Genomic DNA, 23887 nt, shown 5'->3' with positions numbered 1-23887 from the left:
CAAGAGTCTGTGCAAAACCCACCTGTCAGCAAAAATGACATATAGCGGTGGCCTAATTAACATCAACTTGCGGCGAGGACAATCCGGAGAAGAAAAAACAAGTATGTCTCACACAGTGAAAACACAACCTTGAAATAATTAGGAATCTGAAAACTGAAGCCAAACCCGAGACAATGAAGCAAGCATACCTCTGCACCCCTTCATAGCACCATACCACCCTGCGTGGCCCCCCAGGATCTGGCCACCCTGGGGTTGCCGCACTGCAAGCATGGCGCTGTGCAAGCTGCAGGCCGCGTCAGCTGCTAACTGCACAGGTGGCACCCCGGCATCAATCTCGGGCTTACCTGGCCACCCCACAACCGAATGAAAAGGAGCCTGGGTCCATCTCCAAGCAGCCACCGTAATGAAGCTTCCCCATCCTGCAGTTTCCATTTGTACCAGAAATGTTTTTTTGGCAGTAATCCTGTGCGCTGCCACCTGAGGTTTCTAAGTGTTTCAGCAAACACAAAAGGTTTTCAAAAAATTGGAATGTTTTACACAGCACTGATTAGCACACACACTCTAAACTTATATTGCTATGGAAATGGGAATGTGTGGGAAATCAATGAAATCCACCTAATTAATCTAAGGACAGGCTTCAGGACAGTGGTGCAGCGACCTGGCTGCAGCATCATCCCTTAACACACTGGTGTAAACTCTAAGCGCATATAAAAAATGATCCTCTTACAGCAAGGAAACAGAGACAAAAGCCACCCAGTCTCTCACATTTACTTAGGGCTCACTTCTCACCCAAACATTTTCCAGTTTTTCTTCCCCCAGTACAGGGGAACGTATAATGGTAACATTATTGGGCATTTCTGTGGGAACTATTAGCAGGCACACATGGAAATTCACAGTAAACAAGAAACCTCTTAGCCCTTTTGTCCAGATGTAACACTGACTATTGCCCTAAAAATGACAACTGGAAACAACTACTTTGGGGCTTTTTTTATAGCTACGGCATTGACAGAAAAAAAAGCCTGATTTTGGCCGTTCTTTTTATTACTACTCCTGACTATAAACATGATTCCAACATTTTATTTTTATCACAACTCAACAGAAAAGGTAAAGGTACAGCAGCAATAATAGAAGTTCTTCTGAGAAGGATGATCCATAAATGCCAGGCAGACATACAAAAACACAATACACCTCTACGAACAGAATCATTTTGAGCACTAATACTCCTCATTTACACTCACTTTAGCTTCACTTATGGCAGAGGAATAAAAACTACTAGTAGTGCCTGCCGTACAAGTGTTGGGTAGTTAAAACCTCAAGACTTGAACCACTTTGAGTACTTCTTGCACAATTACTGCATCCCACAGGACCCCAAAACTCCCAAGCTTAAGAGCACAGCTCATAACCTTACATGCAACACTGCTATGTTTATTTTCAGGGCAGTTTTCTCCCATTTCAGGATGAACTCGGCACAGTAGAAGTGCAGACAAGAAGGATGACTCCCACACTGGCAAGACCCACCCTTGCCTTCAAAGCTGACATGGTTGTTTATCCCACACCCCCAAAACTAGCTACATGCCATCTCTACTATTGTGGATGTCCTGCATATGAATCTCTTCACTCCTTGAGCAGCAGTGAGTTGCGCTCCAAAGCAACATGTGCACACCGGACAGACTGGGACCGCCTCAGACCCACACACCCTGCTCTGCCACCAGGCCTGTATCCATCAGAGCGCATGACTGATGTCATTTGCCTCACTTGATGTCATTATAAAATATGGAGCAATACCCTCAATAAATTACAAGCGCTGAAGTTGCAAGCAAAGAGTTTCGTGTGACACAGCATTAAAGCCTAAAATGAAATATAAATAGGAAGTGTTTTCACGTCAGACAGAGTGCCAAGATTCCAGCATATTTACATTTAGGAGTCCAGCTATTAAGTCAAACATTTCCTCTATGTCATCAAATTTCAGATCTGTTTTTTCTGTATCCTTAATCACAACCAACCTCAGCCTACGTTTCGCTAGCCTATGCAAACCTAATTGGGGAAGTTGGACAGTGGTACAAGCTTACATATAAACTGATCGTGACAACTGCATAAAGCCCTTGCCTCAGTCTCTTCATCCCTGCAACAATGTATCAGTGCCTATCAATATCAAACCTTAAAAACTTCATGCTGTTCATAACAGCAACTTCATGAACTTCATTTGCAAAATTTCTGCTCCCACAAATTCACACAGACCAAAGATCACCCTCTAGAGAGCCAACTTCTGAGCAAAGCCGGTAGCCAAGCTTTCAGTGTTAAAGCATTAAGTAAGACATTTCCCTCCAAGATGGACAGCACATTTGACATCTCATCCTCATTCAAGAACAGCAACTCGACAAGAAGCAAATGTTAGCTACCTCCACCCATTTCCCCTCCGCTGCAATCGCAGTTCCAGCAAATACCTGAAACCATGAGCAGAGTAAGGCTTTGATGAGAATATTACTGCATCCATTAAGGTTTATTACACCTCTGAAAACATTGCTTGCTTTCTGCAAAAGAAAAGCCTGCCACTCAGATGCGAGCTGCCATATCCAGCTGTTCTTCTTCATAGTCTTACAGCTCCAATCTTTTCTCATTTCTAAGGCCCTGACATGCAGCAGAGCCCACGCTAGTGGCACCTCTGTCAGCCCAATTTATTTGCAATTATAGGCAAGACAGAACATCTCTATTAACAATAAGAATGACTGAGGAAGACAGGCTGGAAATAGGTGCTACAGAGCCTAGAGACAGGTGCATGCTGTACACATTTCACAGCACATTCAACTTCAAGATATGCAACACAGCGCAGTACAATCTTCAATTCTGCTTGGTCATTTATTCCATCTGCAGGACCAGATTTGCGATTGGCACTTGTTTAACTTCACTGTTTTAAGTATCTACCACTGGTACACCTGATACATAATTAGCAGGGAAATATTCTGTATCGAGAGAACAGATCCCACATAATGCATATTTATACCTTATTCCTGGCAGACTAAAAAGTGAAGCTGTCTAGGTGATCAAGAAAAAATTATCATATTTACCAGGGAAACATGAAACTGGGACTATCACCTAGATGACAATAACTAACCAAAGAATAGAATCATTAAGGTTGGAAAAGACCTCTAGGACCATCAAGTCCAACCATCAACCCCACACCACCATGTCTCCTAATCCATGCCCTGAAGTACCACATCTACACATCTTTTAAATACCTCCAGGGATGGCAATTCTACCACCTCTCTGGGCAGCCTGTTCTAATGTCTGACCACTCTTTCAGTGAAGAGGTATGTCCTAATATCCAATCTAAACCTCCCCTGACGCAGCTTGAAGCCGTTTCCCCTCGTTCTATCACTAGTGACTTGGGAGAAGAGACCAACACCCACCTCGCTACCACCTCATTTCAGGTAGGTGTAGAGAGCCATAAGGTCTCCCCTCAGCCTCCTCTTCTCCAGACTAAACAACCCCAGCTCCCTCAACCTCTACTCATAAGACTTGCTCTCCAGACCCTTCACTGGCTTCGTTGCCCTTCTCTGGACAGGCTCCAGCACCCTCAATGTCCTCCTGGTAGTGAGGGGCCCAAAACTGAACACGGTACTTGAGGTATGGCCTCACCAGTGCCGAGTACAAGGGCACGATCACCTCCCTGCTCCTGCTGGCCACACTATTCCTGATACAAGCCAGGATGCCATTGGCCTTCTTGGCCACCTGGGCACACTGCTGGCTCATGTTCAGCCAGCTGTCAACCAGCTTCCCCGGGTCCTTCTCCACTAGGCAGCTCTCCAGCCACTCCTCCCCAAGCCTGTAGCGTTGCGTGGGATTTTTGTGACCCAAGTGCAGGACCCCTCACTTGGCCTTGTTAAACCTCATACAATTGACCTCTGCTCATCGATCCAGCCTGCCCAGATCCCTCTGCAGAGCCTTCCTACCCTCGAGCAGACCAACACTCCTGCCCAACTTGATGTCGTCTGCAAAATTCCTGAGAGTGCACTCAATCCCCTCCATAAAGATATTAAACAAGTCTGTCCCCAACACTGAGCCCTGGGGAACTCCGCTCATGACTGGCCACCAACTGGATTTAGCTCCGACCATGGTTTACTCTTCTTGCACTGAGTACCTTGATCATTTTTGCACTTCCAAGTATCATGTTGGGAAATACCCACAGTAGTTGCTGAAGGAGGACACTGCAGTCCTGTTCAAACCTCTCCTTTCAAGACCTTTGATGGTAAAATTTTTATGCAACACTACAAAACATGTCCATAAAGGACATGAGCAAGGTGCTCATCAAGTTTTTGAAATTACAGAAACTATGATAACCATATTGCTTAATTTTATGTAGTATGCAAATCTAAAAAACCTTTCTAAATGACAGCTGGACACTCTTAACAGATTTGTAAGTTTAAGAAAAACACAAGAATAGAGAAGTAGCATTTTAATTAGTTTGCTAAAAATTCTGAAAAATACATTATGCCAGAGCATTATCGTCAACTTTTCTGCAAGCCACCTGAGCATCTGACCATAAATTAATTATAAATGGGTGATTTTAATAAAAGATGATTAAGAACTACCTCAACTTAAACATAACATCTGTGCTGTGCTGCTAAACCTAACCAGGTTGTTCTTCAGAAGAGCCCTGTCCATCTGATTCTTTCCTCAGACAGGCACTCTACAGCTAGCCATAATTAGCATTAGTTATCTTTACTATGCATACACATCAACACACAAGAACAAACACTGTTTGCAACCAACCCCAGCAGCCTACAGTGCCATTCAGACTGTTTGGATTTCACCTAAAATAGGCTTTATATATCCACCCTATGGTCATTACCACTTTTAGCAAGGGTCTTCTTATTTTCACACCTATGCAGCTATTAACATCTCCACCAAATAGATAACAATACAGGAGATGACTTGGCAAGGATTAGAAATAAAAAGTAAACTTGAAGCTAGCCACTCTATTTTAAGTGAGTGGTAATTTCTCTGAATTTCATATTTCATTGGAGATTCCAAATAGTCAGCACTTAGAAAACAAAAAACACATATGCTCATGTACAGGTTAGGCATCGAGCTTTGCCAGCTTCAGCCTACATCCAAACATAACATACAAACCACATCAAAATATTCTTAAAACATACACTTCACAGTGAAAAGAGAAAAAAGCAGCTAGCCCCAAAGAGGCAGGAAACTGTTTCTTGCTCTTGCACTGCTCCTTTAAATGATGAACACAACCACAAACCCCTTGAGGTTAGGAATGGATACTTGGGGATCCTGGGTCCCAGCCAGATGCCCGCTCAGCACATTTCCTCAGCACTGATCCATTTGCAACAACGGATGTGACTGTGCCCTTGGAGGAATGTGCTGTAGATTACATGAAGAAGTCACTAAGTGCTTTGCAAGAGATACGGATTGCTTTAATCAGTCTTTCCCAAATGGCCACATACCACTTTTTGCCCCTAGAAAAAGAGGAGAGGTGCAAAAAACCACTATCTTCAAGCTGAACTTCTCTCATTGCAAACACTATTTAAGACCATATCCCCCATCCCCTTCATTTGGAGCCTTAACAGAAGGACAGTGGTGTGTAACCACAGCTTCTGGCCATGGGTGTGGCTGTCCCAAGTGCCTTTATTAGCCAGGTGACGCTGGGAGTTCAGTGACTACACTACCATAGACAAACTGAGCACCCCTACAAGTTGTCACGCCTGGAAGACACTGTCCTTCCCGCCGCCTCTGCGGTTACATTAGATTAGATGCAGAGAGAACCTGCAGAGCAGAACAGCTGTGTTTTCACCAGTCCTCAGCGCATTTCACTTCCAATCACACCTAGTCCAGTTATGTGGCGTGGGTGTCCGTGAGGGGCCAGCACATTTCAGGCATGTTCCTGGAGAACATCTTCTGCCTGTGTTCCACCATGGAAGAAGCCAGCCCACACGCCCCAAGGTCACCCTGCAGCACAGCGCTGAGCCTAGCGAGTCAGCCCGTCAGCACCTTCTCCTTGCACACACTTGTGATGTGAACATAAATGCTACCATCGGCACAGCAAAAAGCCAATTTTAATCAAAAGGGAACACCAAAATCAGACTCACTGAGTTTCCTGAAACTCAAGTGCGCACCAGCCCACACCATACCACAACACAAACCTACTCCGTCCTCTAGACTCACTGTAATGTTTTCCTCTTCAAGGCTTAACACACCATCTCAATGGGGTTTATCAGCTGATAGCAGCAGGTGCCCTGTAGCCAGACAAGGCTCAGCACAATTGCTTCCACCTCCCAAGAGGCTCTAAAAATACATGCACGAAATGCACACCCTAGTCCAAAAGAGCTAGGCTTCTGGAAGCTGGTCCACAGACCTTTCAGACCTGCTGGCAAAACGACAACCACTGCCTTGTAGTATAAACTCATTCAGAACTGGTGTTTGTTGGGGGTGGGGGGAGCATCTCTCTCAAAGCCAAAATAATGATTCACAGCTACCGGGAGGGCCTCACCTCCTAAAGGTAGGGGCGCAAAGCTGACAAAAAGATGTGGCTAGTAGGGGAACTGTAGAGCCTACTCTTTGGTTCAACATCACTTCCCCAGAAGGGAATCAGTAGACACGCACTCACCCCCACTTCAGAAGAACATCATCCTAAGAGCTAAGCTTCACTGAGGGAAAATTGTTTCCTTCTGACACCTCATAAAAATTATCTGTGTGGGAACTGTATGTGCTCGCACACGGAGAAGGGAAGACAACAATCCAAGTCAAGTACACCCACACACTACCACAAACCAAAAATTAAAGCAGGATGGCAGAAACGCCATCCCTGCAGAGGGCTCAAGAGAGGCACTCCTGGAAGACAGTTGTGGCACGTAGCAGAAACCTGCGGCCTGCACCACAGGTTCAAGGATGAGGACCGAAGAAGGGAGGCAGAGACCAAGAAGCGGAGGTGGCAGGCATAGCAGTGGCACTGCGGAGGACACACCAAGCAGACCAAACACAAGTTAGTAAGAGTTTCCAGCATCAAAGCCAAAGCAGGCACATAGTGAGCATCACCTTTCCTAGTGATAATTATTGCAAGCAAAGCATGTAATTTTCATGCATCTTTCCCATCTCCTCCCATTGTCAAGAACTGGGAAGAGAGAGGAATCCACTATGAAACATGGGTGTGTCTGCTAACCCAACATTAGCAAAGTATTTGTTGTACATGTACCTTCAAGTACAACTGGGCTACGTATTTTAAACAGTTTCAGGCAACCAAACCCATTCTCTAACTTAGAATTAGTTCTGCAGATAACTCCAGGTACTAAACATGTCAGTGGGGGGAAGCTGTTAAGGACTTACGTACAGGGATCTAACAACCCACCTGGAAGGAGGGGGGGGGTGGAAATCAAAACAAACAGTAACAACCACCATTGCATAATAGCATACATTTTTTTATTAAAAATGGTATCTTCCCTAACACCCTCTTTCTCTTGAACTATTTAATAAACCCGTGTATACAACAAACAGTACTATACCCATGTCTACTAAATTAAACCAGCCTCTTTCCTCACACAAGTCATAACATCCTTTGCATTAGCGTGGAAACCAACTACAAAATTAAGAATTCACTGAAGATTGAGGAGACAGTAGAGCCTCACTGAGATGAAACACTCTTATTTCAAATGACAAGCTCTCCTTCGTTTATGTTGCATTTTTAGCTATGTCTAAACAAAATTTCATTTTTCCAACACTCCTGCAGTATGCTGTAAGCGACCAATTTCTCAAAAACTCCCAGCTCCCTATTGCAAGTGCCAATGATCCAGCAATTACGACAATCATTTCTGAACACCTAATCAAAATAATGCAAGCTGTAGAACCGCATTATTTACTCAGCGCTGCAAACAGAAATTCATAACCAGAGTGCTACTTCTGAAAACAAAGCCATCATATCCATTCCATTTCTTGTTTTATTTTTAAAGGTATATCGAAACCTATGCAATTAAATTGTCAGCTGTTGGTTTACAAGCCACTTGTCCATTATTGCTACTTACAGGGGAATCTACCTTGCAAGCTTATACCAAATCTAGGCATTGCACATAACTAACACCACATACTGTATGTAAGCCTGGCTAAGACTGAAAAGAAAAGGACCAATAAAAGTTACAATTCTGGGCATCAGAAACACTTTTTAATACAATACACGTGATCTGACAAAGACAGGAGAATCAGCCTGGGAAGTTTCAAGAATTTTTTTAAAGTACATCAGAGAGAGCTATGAAGGATTACGTTAACAACAAAACAAAAAAAAACCACAAACCCACACGATGTAAACAAACAAACCAACCACATAAAAAGAACCCCACCAAACCATAAAAAATCATGGTTTGGTTTAAGAAGCTTTTAAAGTATCATTTCAGGTCTGAGAGGAAAAGACAGAGCAGAGGAAGTTTCTAAGTAGACTAAAACAAAGCACTAGAACAGATTTGTACAAATATGTTTAAAAAGACATACAAGGTTTCAGTTTAACTCTGTAGGTGCTCAACCCCTATTTCTCTTCTATGCTCTGTATACCTTCAGTTCTTGATACTCAGCTTTAACTGACTAGAGAGATCAACCCTCTCTGAAAGACGTAAGGGTGTAGCCAGAACACCAAGCTTGCAAGTAGTGATGCCCACCCCTTCCCGGCCCCCAATTTAAAGAAAGTCTCTGAAGTAACATTTCTAGAAACAATAAACATTTTAAAGGAAGTTCTTCAGAAAGCTGTGCCCTCCCTAGTTTGCTAAAGGAAAAGGTAAAAATCATACATAGCAAAGCATCTCTCAGGAACTTAAAGAGCCACATCCCAACAGGGCAGGCAGGCTACCCACAGCCTGCGTGCTGTTCTCGCCCCAGATAAGTTTTCTCCTTTCAGAGCACAAGCAGAACAACAAGGAGGACGTGGCACACACAGTTTAAAACCTTCAATGATCTTGACACCATACCAATTTAGATGGCATAAGTGATTTGACTACATAAGACTTAAAACACAGAGGCACTTCCCAAAGGAATTTTTATGTGCTTTTTTATGACATGTAATTGAAGTCATGGGAACAGTTGGCTAAAAATTATCCTCTTTTCTTTTCTGAACATTTTGACTCAAAAAAACCCCCATCAGTTCCGGATCTCTATACCACCTGGTTTAGCAAGAAGACTTGGTATCCTACAACACATACTGTTAATTCAAACAAAGCAGTAGGCAGTTGAATCTTCAAGGTACGCGTTACCCAAGATCTATGGGCATTTTAATTTGGAAGTGCTAAACCACGCAGAGATTAATTAGTAATTGTAAGGCTTTCTCCCTACTCTTCCACTGGATTGTTGTGAGAGTTTCACTAGTCTCCAAAAAACATTCAATAAGTTGTTTATTGCCTCTTCCCATCAACTCGGGAAAACCATTCAGTCTGGTTTTTACAACATACACCACAGAGCAGCATAAAAGGTTGTCTTGCTTTTCTTCCCTTGCAGATCACCTTCAGGCAGACCAGCAATTTGAATGCTGGCATGATTAAAAGCAGGCTTTGAATTAGAAAGCCAGCGATACCGTACGCTTCTCAAAGTAAGACAGCTAGAGGGAGAACTGGGGGGTGGGAGGTGTTTTTTGGGATGGTTTTTCCTTCTTTTTTTGTTGATTTTTTTTTTTTTTTTTGAGGTGAATGCTATACTGCATTGTTTCTCCTGCAACAAGAATTGAAACTGTAGAAGCAAGACAAAAGCAGCTGAACACCAAAAAAAAAAAAAGACTTGACGGAGACACCGCTTACTGGAAGACAAACCTAACAAGAATTACAAAAGGGTTTATTGACTGCACGGTAAACAACAGGAATTTTCCTTTGTGTGGAAGACACCCAAAAGCTCCTCAAGCCCTGGAGGGACAGCCCCTGACAATAATCCATCGGCTGGCCCAGCGTCAGGAGAGCTGCCGCAGAAAAACACTAGAACCGCAGTGCTCAGCAAAGGGAGGGAGAACCCAAGAGGTCTCCCCATCCATGCTTTTGCAAAGGGCAATATAAAGGTAGGAATTCAAAGCAGATCGTAAGACTTCAGACAAGATCAAACAAGACAAATTATACTCTCTTGGAACAGTGAGATAAGCAAAGAGACCCACAATTACTACAGTTTTCTTTCACCTCTCTGGACAAGCTCATACCTTGCCAGAGCCTAATTCCAGGGAGAGCTGCTGGCAGCTAAGGCATGGATACCATACTGAAATTTAACTTGGCGAGTTCTGATGAGCCCAATTCCTCAAATTTTAAATATTTTCCTTACCCAAATTATTCCCTGTAATTAAAAAGCAATAAGTAATGGGCATAAAAAACGTCTGCACTCCAGCTTAAACGCAGCATTCCCCAACAGCTCATATGGCCTTTTACATCAGCCTCAGCTGTTACAGAAACACTGGGGAGCTATCGCTCCTAAGATACATTATTTAGTGATCACCCTCCCAAGGATTTTTCTTTTGCAGGCTCAGTCATTTAAAAAATGAGAACACTTGAAAACACATAAGTACTCCTTATCTGTTAAGGCCATTTACAACTCCAGACAACTCCTTAAAAACTGTTTCTTTCTTTCTTTAAAATTTCTGGTTTGGAGAGCCATGGAGCTGGGTTGAATGCACGGAGCATAGGCAACTGCAAGCAGATGCAATCCAAACTTGTTCAGCACTACTCAGCAGCACGGGAAACAGACCCAAGCAACCCAGCCTGCCAGTGTCCAGCTCCAGGGTCTTTTATTTCACCAGGACTGTTAATAAACTAAACCTTTTAAAGGGTTCAGAAAACTTTTCACTCATTTTTTATCGCAATTTAACAGTAAGAGCAGACACTTTGCAAATGTTTCCTTGCGTAGTTCTGCAAATATTAATACACAATTTTATCTGTGAAATCCCAAACCATACTAAACAGTTTGTCACAGACAATGCTACCTCACAACAGGTTTAAAAAAATAATTAATTATGTTTTGATAACAGCAAAACTCACCTCTTAAAATCAGAAGCAAATAACTTATGCTGTATATGCAAACAGTGTTATTGTCTACAAAACTTTGCATGACCAGACACGGCGGTATTCCCCTCAGGGTGTGTTTAAAGGCACTGGGAGTTCCCCAGGGTGGGGGTGGGTACAGAATTTAAATCCCACAATTTGAACAGAAAACATCTGACCTGACCTCCTGTACATCACAGGCTTTCATGTTTCTCCTGTTTACCACGATGGAGTCCAACATCTTGTATTTACTTCTTTGGAAAATTAGTTGCACAGTCTTCACATCAGGAGGCAAAAAATATGTTTCTTTTCTCAGTTTGCCCTGAGACAGTACTGTCACACAAACATGTCCCCAGTTCCCTGTCTGAATGCCTTCCAGACAGCAGTACTTGGCATGCCTTTCCTTGCCTGGTATTTTCTCTTTGTGGAGGCAATTAAGGTGCCGTTCAAGCTTTCTTCTGATAAATTACAGATTGTTTTTCTCATCTGGCTTTATCTCTGGAGTTGGAATTAAAAAAACTTTAAATTTTTTTCAATTACCTCTACCATCAGAGCAACTAATTGCTGTCCTAACCCTCTCTTCCCTGAGCCCTCTCGGAGAAGATGGGCTCAGCTCCCCAAAACCATACCTAGCACACAATAATGTAATCTCAAATCCATGCCAAGTTTACCCAAACTCGCCGCACAGCAAAGCCCCGCTGCTCAGTTGTGGGGTGGTGAGGGGGCAGGAGGCCTGGGCAGAGGAGGAGCCTGGGGCAGGGGGAAGCCCTGCAGAGCACAACATAGGTGCCCATGGCTTCACCCAACGCTAGTCCTTCCCATGTTCCATTTTCCATATGGGCTCCAGGCCTCAACATTCCTCTTTAAAATGAGGAGGCCACTTATTACCAGCCTTGGTATCAAACACTGGTTTTACAGCAAAAACAGAAAATTCAGCCTCCCACTTGCTACTGTTGAGTCTCACAAGTCAACAGCACTCTAAGTCGCATTTTGTCTTTCTGCTTATAAAGGAGTACATAAAAGCCTTTTGTTACTCAGAAGTTTTCTTTTAAGTGACAGATTAATTAAAGCTTTCTTCCTCTTACCAGTTAAGAGACACAATTTCCTTAAAACATATCACCAATTTATGCACGCATTTATATTCAAGCATGGGCAGCCCCACTCAAATGAAAGGGGATGGTTCAGATCAGCCAAGCAACATCAGCCTCAGTTTTCAAAGCCTGGGTCTTGACCTTCAGAATTTTTGCCCCCTGCCCACACAGGTTTTGTTAGATTTAAACAATACCTCAGTAGTTTAGAATTTGTATCGTAGCTATAAATTAATCTAAAGCTGCTTGACAAATCCTAAGTCTCCTTTAAATATGTTTTCAGAAATAGTTTAGACTGTGATTTCGAAGTAAAATGCCTTGATTTACTTTTACCCTGCTGTTTATCAAAGATTACATTTTCTACCCAAGCTCAGCTGTTTACAGGATTTTCTTGCAAACACCTTCAGAAAGGCGTCAGATCCTCTGCCCAAACAAAAGCCCCCTGTAATCAGAACAAGGACTTCATGAAGCCTGTCAGCCATCGCGAGCCACCAGCTCTGTGCGTGGTGCCAACACAGATTGATACCGCAACCCTCCCTCCCCGACCACAGCACAAGAACTGCCCATTGCAGGCACCTAACCCCTCTCCCACCAACCTGGCTCATCCTTCCAGTTCACCAAAACAACGCAGTTTGTGACCCAACCAGGCAAGTGCTGATTTTTGTCAGAGATGTCGCCTTGGCCTGGATTCAAAGAGGTCTGACAGGCTAGTAGTGAAAGGTGAAACACTTCACATCAACAGCTCAGAGATGGCATTACAATAACAAAGAACACTCTGCGCGTGGAAAAGGAGAAACTATCGGGTGTTAAGGCTAGCAGGAAACATAAAAAAATCCCCCACAACTTTATAGTACCAGTATAAGAAACAAAAGACAATGTCAAAGTAGAAATTAATGTAACCCTGCATTTTAGGAAAGCAAAATTCCAGTTCTTCAAGGAGTCAGCCTATAGTACCCCCTTACCCCCTGAGAAACTGCCCTCAGGGACAAGGCAGCAGAAGAGAGCCAGCAGATCTTTAAGGATGCCTTTCATAGAGCACGAGAGCTCTCGATCCCCAGGTGTAAGAAATCACAAAAGGAAGGCAGGAGGAGACCAGCATGGCTGAGTTGAGACCTGCTGGTCAAACTGAAGGGCAAGAAGGAAGTGCACAAGCAGGGGAAGCAGGGACAGGTATCCTGGGAAGAATACAGGGATGCTGCCTGGTTGTATAGGGATGGGGTCAGGAAGGCCATGGAGCAGCTGGAGCTGAACTTGGCAAGGGACACAAAAAAATGATAGACAGCCTTCCACAGGTATGTCAGCCAGAAAAGGAAGGTCAGCAAAAGCATAACCCCCCTGGTGAGCAAGACTAGCAAACTGGTAACAATGGATGAGGAGAAGGCTGAGGTACTCAACAGCTTGCCTCAGTCTTCACTGGCAACCTCTCTTCCCACACCAATTGAGTGGATGGACGGCAAGAGTGGGACTGGGGGAGCAAAGTCCCTCCCACCGTAAGAGAAGATCAGGTTCATGACGACCTGAGGAACCAGTACACGCATAAGTCTATGGATCTTGACAAGATGCATCCCAGAGTCCTGAGGGAATTGCCCGATTTAGTCACCAAGCCACTCTCCATGATGGCCACATCCAGAGGGTAGTGGTTAATGTCCAGATGGAGACTGGTGACAAGTAGTGTCCCTCAGGGGCCTGTATTGGGACCAGTACTGTTTAATATCTTCAACAACATAGTGGGATTAAGTGCACCCTCTGCAAGTCTGCAGACAACACCAAGCCAAGTGGTGCTGTTGACCCACAGCTGAGGGATGGGATGCCATCAGGAGGGACCCGGACAAGCTTGAGAAGTGGGCCTGTGTGAACCTTGTGAAGTTCAAAAAGGCCAAGTACAAGGTCTTACACCTGCGTTGGGGCAACCCCCAATATTCAGTATAGGCTGGGGGATAAAGGGACTGAGAGCAGCGCTTTGGAGGACTTGGGCTTCTGGTGTATGAAACGCTGGACATAAGCCAATGTGTGCTTGCAGCCCAGAAGGCCAACCATATGCTGGGCTGCATCAAAAGAAGCGTGGCCAGCAGGTCAATGAAAGTGATTCTGCCCCTCTGCTCTGCTCTGGTGAGACCCCACCTGGAGTGCTGCATCCAGCTCTGGAGCCCTCAGCACAGGAGGGACATGGACCTGTTAGAGAAGGTCCAGAGGACAGCCACAAAAATGATGTGAGGGCTAGAGCACCTCTCCTACGAGGACAGGCCAAGAGAGTTGGGGTTGTTCAGCCTGGAGAAGAGAAGGCTCCAGGGAGGCCTTATTGTGGCCTTTCTGTACTTAAAGGGGGCTTATTAGAAAGATGGGGACAAACTTTTTAGCAGGGCCTGTTGCAATAGCAGAAGGGGTCATGGTTTTAAACTAAAAGAGGGTAGATGTAGACTAGATATAAGGAAGAAATTTTTTTATGATGAGGGAGGTGAAACTCTAGAACAGGCTGCCCAGAGAGGTGGTAGATGGCTGGTGATCTCTGGAAGCATTCAGGGTCAGATTGGAGGGGTCTCTGAGCAACCTGATCTAGGTGAAGATGTCCCTGCTCATTGCAGATGGGTTGGACTAGATGGCCTTTAAAGGTGCCTTCCAACCCAAACTGTTCTATGATTCTAAACAAGACTGAAAGAGACTGTCAGTGTCCAGGTCCCTTTGGGGACCTTCAGAAGTCCTCAAAACTCTCTAACACTCACATGTATTACAGGTCCCTTATTTGCTCCTTGAGTTTTAAGGCTTTCCAACTCCCACTCCCACTCTCTTGCATAAATTTAAATAATAAATTTTAAGTTTGGGGTGGGTGTCCCCCCCCAAAAAAAAAAGTAAAGCTGACATTCTCATGATGAAGTCATATTTTTCTGGACGCTGGGATTAAAGACAAGCTCCCGCCAGCAAGTTGCTTGCAGTGAAGTTCTAGGAGCTAAGCAACACTGAAAGGACTAGTTGGAGTTACAGAAGTCTCAGTTTAGAATGTTTGCTGTTGAGCAACTTCAGATCAATATTATTCTTCAAGGCTTAATGGAACCAAAGACAAAACTGGCAAAACAAAATTAGGATGCTGAAAGATGTGTCATTAAATGCAATGTTATTCCACTTCATACTGAAGAGAACTGGGCAGAAGACAGAGAAGGCACACATAGCAGAGCTGCAGAAGAGTATCAAACAAGCTTCAACACAACCCAACACCTTAACGCCTGCTACAGGTCCAGATGCTTACTAACGCTAGGCATGTACAAAAACTCCTAATTTACATGCTGTAAGTGCTCAACAATTAAACTACAATCAATCAACAGTTAGTACATTTAAATTTACAACACCTATAAAGAAAAAAAAGGAAAATACCAAAAATAACAAATGCCATTTTAAAGCCACTGCCTTTTTGTTGCAGTAACAGTTCTGTTCTCTTCCTCAGTTTACCTTCCCCTAGATAATACTGTATTTTTCACTGTTTACAAATATACAGGCATTATATGGGATGTGTTTTAAAAAGCCATGACTCAGTTTATGAGGAGCTTCAAAAATTAACAGAATCAAACCTTTAACAATGATACAACAAGAAAAATATCTCTCTCCATGTTTTCAGGTAAGACACAGGGAACAAATGTAGTTTTTCAAGTTACCTTTCAAATGATGAGAAAGCAGTATGCAACAAAACTACTTTATCAGTTCAGTACTCCCTATTCCAGATCCAGAACTCCAGTTACAGATAAATTTACATAACTAAGCACAGGAAGAACAACTCAAGTTAGCTGTTTGTCACCGAACTATATCATGGTATCTGACAATGCGGGTTGGGGGGGGGAATCAGCCCTTTGAAGAGCCCGTAATTTAGCGAAAAATCAATTTTACAGGGTCAGAGCTTCAAAATGAGCAATCTCTACCTCAAAAATGTGCTGATAAGGTAAGAGAAGGTTTGCTGCAGGCACAGGAACAATACAATAGCACGACAAGGAAATTGGAAATAACTCCAAAATCCTGCCCCATCTCTATTTTCTCCTATGTTTGTCCACTGGATACTATTTCTAAATTGTGGAGGTGGATGAGGAGACAACTCTCGCCTTCACCATAAAAATAAAAATCATTAATAGTATTATTTCTAATCTATTAGCACCAAATAACTGTATTACCTAAATTTGAGCTGTGTATGCATAAACCCCCTTTTTGCAGTTTCAAAAACAAAGTCCAAAATTAATGCAGTTCCCAAACAATACAGGGTTTTGCTCACCCTCCCCCCTGCCCCAGCCTGAACTCCTATTAGACATACGCTTTGTTTTACTAATTGCAATTCCAAACAGAAGTTACATAAATCATACAAACTGCCAAAGTGGATCATGTGGAAGCCTGCTCTGAAAAGGAGCAATTTTTAAATACCTTTACTAACAGGTACAACCAGTTGTGCCCCATTCCTGTCACAGGTTATCTGCTGCGGTTGAATAGATACGCTGTGCTCTAAGGAAAGACAACCCAGGAAAGGGTGAACAGGGAATTCCTACCTGGATTAGCTCAAAACGGGTCAGTGGGAATGGAATGGAGTTATCCATCCCTGAAGAGGGCTCCTTGGGGATTTTTGCCTTTCACAGTGACTTGACGCTAACACTTAACAATCGGGAAGCAAAGAGGGGTCAGTTGTGAAAAGACTGTTCAAGCTCTGCGGCAGGTCACCAGAGGGAGGCAAAGCGACTAACGCCTTAATTAAATGCTATTATATCAACTTCAGCAAAGGATGTTTCAGAGGTTGTCGTTCTTCCCCGAAGAAGCTGCCTGCCCTTTTAGCTGGGCCAGTTCAACTGCTTGCAGCCATTTTCTGACTCAGGTCTCTGAAGCATCTGCCAGAAGATGACACCTACCAAAAAAGGCACAGCTCACTTCTTTCAACATGGCACAGGATCGTAAAACCAGCCCAGAGAGGGGTGAAAGAATGCTGAAAAGGCTGAGCTTACAGAGTGGTGGCCACTGGTGGAAGCAGGACAAGCAGCTTTCAGCAGCCAACTCCTGAGCTAGGTTGGTTGCCAGCCAAACAGCAGTGTTTAACTGCCACCTGAAAAGAGCAGCCAGATTATAAAACCACAAAGCACACCAGCTCACGGGCTCCTCTGTTTAAAACTCATCTGTCCCACAATCCATGGAATGCCATCAGTTGGCCAGAAGGTTTACTTCTTTTGGAAAGCCTTGTAAATCACTGCATTCTACACTTATCCTTTAATACTAAGTCCTCAAGAAAAGATTAATTCTGCTGAACTTGCTGGGAGGATCATCAAGAAAACACAGCAAGCCAGAAGTCCTGCTTCTCAGCTGAAGAAGTCACAGCACTTACAAAGTGGTTACACTGGAAGCTAAAGAAACCAGCAACACCCATATCTATCACTGTGTCCTGGTCCTCTTAATCCATGCAAGGCAAGAAACCTGCAGTACACAGTTGCGAAATAGCAGCGTCCTTACCATCAGTAGCTGGTTTAAAGTTTCCCACTCTTCTAAAAAGCCTAACTTATTTTAATATCTTTACATGCACACACCAAAATGCGTTTGTCATCCAGAAAGTCTGTTTTATGAGCCACTGCAAGATACCGGCATTAATTACACACTGTGGCATGTATTGCCCTTTACCAGTATATTTCCATCATGTGAAATTTTGTTTTGTAATAAGTTGAATCATTGTCAAGTACTTATTCTGCCACAAAGTGCAGTAGCAAAACAATCCCATATCCTCCAAGTAGCAAGGAGCTTGAGGTGTGGCATTTGTTAGGTTTTTTTAATAAACACTCATATATATACACACTTACTAATTGGCTGTCATTCAAACTCATCCCCTTGAACAGAGGCCATTATCCCCATTTGTTTTGTTTCTCTTTTGCTGTATGACTAAATTCTGACAAGGAAAAGTAGATGGTTTTGTTAACTTGAAGCATCTCCAGAGCTTTCGCAATCTACAGCAGAGCACAACAATATTTAATAATCAGGTAGCTCTCTAAAGGATTTTTAATTAAAATGAATTAAAAAAGACAACAAGTACCCACATTTCAGAACCAATGTCACATTACAATCAGTGGCAGAAAAGGGACTTATTTAGGTCTGAAGACTCAAAACCACATACCAGCCATTACTGGCTGATACCCTCAGCTGGTTTGGTATCACCTAAAGAGTCGGAAAATGTGTTTTCAATACCCCAACTGTAGGAATTTCTGAAGCAGAGTCAGGGAAGGAGGGTAGATTCCAGATCAAGTTGTGAGAAGAAGGGTTCATCAGACTGAGTGCATTCAGTTTTAAACAAACAAAACAAAAAAGAAGGCAGGTCAGAGCAAAAGTTTTAACTTCTCTTTTGAGGAGTCCTTTGTCTACGAATGATTCTAGGCTCAAGCTTGCTATCAACATTGCCCTTAGCAATCCTGAGCCTGGCAGGAACTGCTGTAAACTCTCATCGCAAGAGCATGCTCTAACATTTAGCCAAGCTTACAGAAAGTCGTTTGGAATTTTTTCAATTTGCTTTACTTTTAATCTTCTTACACCACAGGATTTTTTCAAAATCCCCCAAATTTAAATCCGGTAACACACAGCTCTAGACTTACGTGTTAAAACCACACCAGACAGCTCACCTAACAACTTCAATGAACCTATTACCATATATAAAACCAATTATATTTTTATCAGCAGCAGTCTAGAAGTCTCTCTCTTCACTGCCTGGACATAACAAGGTATGTAAGTGACTATTGCTTTAATATAGCCCATATAATAATATAATGTATGTAAAGAGACGTACATGTATGGTGATTTTAATGTCATACTTTAAATACGCAAATATGTTGGGGATTTCAATATATTTGCATACATTATGTTGACATATTAGGTGATTTTGATGCATTATATGTATGCACACATGTGTATATATACACATGGACATTTGACAGACATGAATATTTTTTTATTAAACTCAAATACAATTTTTTCAACTCCTGATTTTTACATACATTTTTTGAAGATGTAGCAGATGTCAAAATGACACTCAGCCAGAGTAGTCAGGACTAAGGATGTGAATTAAGCCTAGAGATACTACCTTAAAAATAAACAAGTAACAGCTTGGAGACGCATCTCAAGCTAGGGGCAACCCAATCAAACTGCAGATGGAGCAGGTTGCCCCATGAGGTTGCACAGGCTCTGTCCTTGGAGCTCCATTTTCAAGACCCAACTGCAGAAAGCCCTGAGCAGCCTGGTCTGACCCCAGAGCTGCCCCTGCTTTGGGCAGGGGGGTAGGCCAGAGCCTTCCTGAAGGATCCTATCTACTAATTTCTTGATCAGGTCACCACACCCAGCAGCTTGTGTTAATTATTTTACCGAGTCACTAAAAGACTCGGTAAAATTATTCTGCCCAGAAAAACAGCTGCCAATTTATCAACTGGTTACATGAAGTTACCACGCTCTTAAGCTATTTTTCTAAGCTTTGTACTGGAAAAGGACTGCCAATTAAAGCAAAGCATCATACCTTTTCTTCATACAACTTACAAACCAAACTGTTCATTATTCTTTACAGTTTAATAAACATATGCAAAGAGGAAGTCATGAAAAGCCATCAAAGATGATCTATAATTCTTATAGGTTTGCCACAGAATTCAACACTGATAAACTAAAACTGATTATGAAAGATCAGTTGCTTCCGTCACACAAACAGCTCATGCAAAAAAAAAATTTAAAATATCAGTGTCTTGTCAGTTCCCTTGTGTTTTCATCCATGTTTTGCGAAGAAGCAGAGCAGCTGATCATATTTTTCCCAGGAAACGCACTTGAAGAGAACTCAAGTCTCAAAATTGTTCATTGCTCACTAATTAATCAAACAAGAGACAAATGAGGGAGCAAGGGCAAAGTTCCTTTTTTACTCTCCTAACCTGTCCACCTGACTGCCAAAGATCCTGTCAGCACACCAGAACCCACAGTGCCTGCCCTGCCCCGCTTACCCACACAGCCACCCGCCCACCACAACACGGCAGCATTTTAAATAGGAAGTGCAAAAAGGGACCCTTCAACAAACACAAAACCTTTGCCAGAGGAATTCGGGAACAGAACTGATGGGAAGAGGAACCGAAAGTCTGTAATTCCCACATTGCAAAGTGATTTCTAAAGGTCTGCTTGAAAACTAAGCGATGAAGAAACCAATATTTTGGGTCTTTCATTTAGAAAAAAAAAAAGTACAGAACAAAAATAACCACCTATGAAGCACTGCGTCACCCAGTTTCACAAAGCTGTCAGGCAGCGTACTTCTTGTCATCTGACTTTCTGAGGGTCAGCTTGTATGATAGCGACACCTTAGCAACTTGATTTCCGTTGGCTGGCATAAGCCTCTCGCTTGCAAACATGGAGCTAGAGCAGCAAGCAGAACAGGCGAAGAATTCTTGGTTTATAAACTAGGATCATTCACGCAAATTCACAAGGATAGTTACTGTATGTTGCGTTTATCTACTGAAATCAGACAGTTAATGGAAAGAGATTAAATGGGAATATAGCTACTGAAGAATATGATGGTTTCGCAAATTACGAGATCCTTGGCCAATGGGCTTCCTAACATCAGTGAGTGTGATTCACAGAAGTGGCAGAAGCAACATGCTAAGCAACCACGACATCACCAAAGCATCACTAAGGAATATTTCCTTTAAAGCTACATAAATATTAATCTACCTGTAATTTTAGAAAGGAATTCTTCATGTGTAATAGAGAAAGAATTTGTTTTGTTCCTGCTTTCCCTCTTCCTTATACTGTGCCCTGTTATAGCAAAGTAGAGGTTCTTTCCAGTTTTCCAGAAAGAATTTTTTTAAATGGCAAGAAATATGTTTCTTTTCAGAAAAGAGATCTACAGAGAATCTAATTCAAACATTGAAATTGCACATATTAGCGTATGAAGACAGTTCAAGTGTGGTAAATGCACACATATAATCCCTAATATAAAATATTTCAGTATTATAAAAGCAGTCACTTGTTCAAAACATGAACCTGAGAGTATCAAGACTGTCAAATGCCTGATCACAAGAAGACCAGATGTTAAAACCTACCCCACTATCAAACATGAAAAAAAAATTTAAAAAGGATAAATGCAAATGCTCATATGGAATGACAGAACAAGATTTAAAGCTTCTGCAGAAATATCAGTGCCCATATTTAAGAAAATGTTTTGAGGCAAAGGATGTCTCTGAAAATTCTGGATGTCACTAAGGCAGACACCACTGCAGAGGTCTCTGAACAGAGACTCTCCCCTGAACAGTCTTGGTGCAAAATCCAAGCCCCCTTTCTTACAAGCACCTTTACAATGGCAATACCCACACACCTGTCTGTAAGACCAGGGCTACAGGGACCCAGCAGAAACGTCCATCCCTCTGTGCTGTATTCTGAAGCTTGGTCTCAATTGTAAAGCCTCATTTTTTACTTCAGCTATGCACTCAAGGCAGAGATTTCCTCCTATTGCGTTCAGACAACAAATGATCACATCAAGCTGATAAAACCCAAATGAGTTTTGTAACTGGAAGCTTTAAAACCTCTGAGCATCTTTATAACTGCTCAGCTTGATATACCCTGCTCAACGTTGGCAAGATCATGCCTGGAAGCGAAAGCCTGTGGCTGGCAGCCGCGGAGCCGGGAGGGACAGGGACGGAGAGCCTTCTGCTCCATCTCTCCTCACCTGCTGGGTACCAGGCTCCCTCCCGGGAAGGGCACCTGAGCCGCAGCCCTGCATCCCCCTACCCAAGGAGGAGCGCCAAGCTTCACGCTCTGCTTTTAAGCTACACGTTGGCATTCACCTCACCCCCACCTACACCCTGAGCCCCCCTCGGCAGAAGGGTGGGTTAATGCTAGAGAAGGACAGAAGCTGAGGTCTCAAGGCCGACGTCTGGCAACCAAGGACCGGAGGACACCAGGAGGTAACTCTCCCTTCCGACGCCGCCTTTTTTTTTTTTTTTTTTAGGGAGGTGTGGGGGGTGTGTGTGGGTGGGGAGAGCACGGACACCCAGCCTTGTCGGCCCCTCCTTTGAGGTGAAGCCTTGCGAAGCCCCGCAGATTCCTCCCGGCAGGGTCTGGGGTGCGCTCACACCCCCGGCCGGAGGAGGGGAACGGGGGACCGGCCCCACCCCACCCCAGCCGGAGGGGTCCCGGCGGAGGGGACCGCCCCCGGGGAGGGGCGGCCGCGGAGGGGCGCGGGCTGCCGGCGGCCGCAGGGCGCACGGCGGCGCCTCGCTGCTGCACTGCAGAGGCGCCATCTTCTCACGCCTCCGCGCCGCCCCACACCGGCCCGCCCACGGGTGGGTGGGGGAGACACGGCACGGCCCCGGCAGCCACCGCCCCCTCCCCACGCACCCCCGCGGGCGCCGCCTTCTCGCCCCCGCAGGGCTGCTGCGCCAGCCCGCGGGGAGCTCCCCGCCGCCGCCCCACGCACCTGCGTGTGGGTGCGCGATGGGGAAGGCGCTGCCCTGCTCTGCCCTCCTGCCACCCACATTCCCCCCCTCCCTCCTCCGTGGGCGGCGGTACCCGCATCACGGCTCCACGACCCCGGGAAGGGGGAGGATGCCGCTGAGCCACCCGCTTTCCCCGCCCGCAGCGTGCCCCCACGCAGGAAAAGTTTCCCTTCCCCGGCGGAGAAACCTCCGCGGGACGCGCGGGGCCCACCCCCGCCCCGCCCGCCAGCGCCGCCGCCCCTCCCCGCGGACCCCCGCCGCCGCGCCAGACGGCTCCGCGGGGGGCGGCCCAACTTAACGGGGAAGCGCCCCGGCGGCGACCGGCTCAGCGAAGGGAGCCGGCAAGGACGGACGCAGCCGCCCACGGCGGACACGCGTGGCGGGGCCGGGGGGCGCCCGCCCCGGCGGCTCTCAGCCCTCCTCCTCCTCGCCGCCTCCACCACCCCGCGGCTGGCCGCACCGCTCGGCGGGAGCGGCCCTATTGTTCGGCGGCGGCGGCGGGAGGGCGACGGCAGCCGGGGCAGGGGAGCCCCCCCCCGCCGCCCGACTGCGTGACGGGCGCCGGCGACCCCCGCCCGCCCCGCCCCGTCGCGGGGAAGCCGACGCCGCAGGGGCGGCTGCGGGCAGACAAAGCCCCGGGGAAGCGGAGGAGGACGGCGGGGAAGCCCCCGCCCGGCCGCCCCCTGCCCCGCTTACCTCGAGAGCCCGAGCGGCGCCGGAGGCCAGCAGCAGGAGGGCTAAGTGGGGCAGCATCGCGGCGGCCGGGAGCGGGGGAAGGAGGGAGGAAGGGAGGGAAGGAGAGAGCCCGGCCGGCGAGACGCGGCGGGGTCCGGCAGTAAATCCGCGGGGCCGCGCCGCTGCCGGGGAGAGCTACTGAGCTGCGGCGGCACCAGCCGAGCGCCGCGGCGGGGCCGGTCAGCTGATGGCCCGGCCCGCCCCCGGGCGGGCGGTGCGGTGCGGCCCGGCCGTCCCCGCCCAGCCGAGACCCCTAGCGGCGGCGCCCGCGCGGTGCAGCGCCGGCGGAGCAGCCGCGACTCGCCGCCCGCAGCCGTCCCGCCGGTTCGGACCGCCCGCCCTTCTCGACCCCTTTCGTCCCCGGGCCCGGCCGCCGTGGGGTTCGGCCCGAGCTGCGAGGCGGCTCCTGCGGCCGGGGCCCAGCGGCTCGATGCGGCTTCTGGCCGGCCCCCAGCCCTGCCTTCCGCCGGTGGGGGTGGGGGGGGTTGCCCGGGTGCGGGTGACTCGGCCGCTTGGGCACCGCCGCTGACCCTCTCTGCGGCCTCCACCGCCGCTGCAGGAGGCTCCCGCAGGAGCCCCCAGGCCTCGACGTGCCACCGCCCCTCGGAAGAGTTGCCTG

General features: G+C 45.9%; 1 protein-coding gene across 4 annotated transcripts in view; it reads right to left on the bottom strand.

Annotated features, from left to right (window-relative positions):
* Window positions 1-23473, bottom strand: part of APP (amyloid beta precursor protein) — a 225120-nt gene extending 201647 nt beyond the window's left edge. For all 4 annotated transcript variants that reach the window (XM_075101477.1, XM_075101486.1, XM_075101493.1 and 1 more), the window contains exon 1: window positions 23230-23473. In XM_075101477.1, the coding sequence (XP_074957578.1) occupies window positions 23230-23286 (57 nt within the window). In that variant the 5' untranslated portion in view covers window positions 23287-23473. The remainder of the gene's footprint in view (window positions 1-23229) is intronic.
* Between the last annotated feature and the right edge of the window lie 414 nt (window positions 23474-23887).

The sequence above is a fragment of the Phalacrocorax aristotelis genome, chromosome 1 (assembly GCF_949628215.1).
Source record: "Phalacrocorax aristotelis chromosome 1, bGulAri2.1, whole genome shotgun sequence".
NCBI lineage: Eukaryota > Metazoa > Chordata > Aves > Suliformes > Phalacrocoracidae > Phalacrocorax > Phalacrocorax aristotelis.
This window is presented reverse-complemented; position numbering and strand designations above follow the sequence as displayed.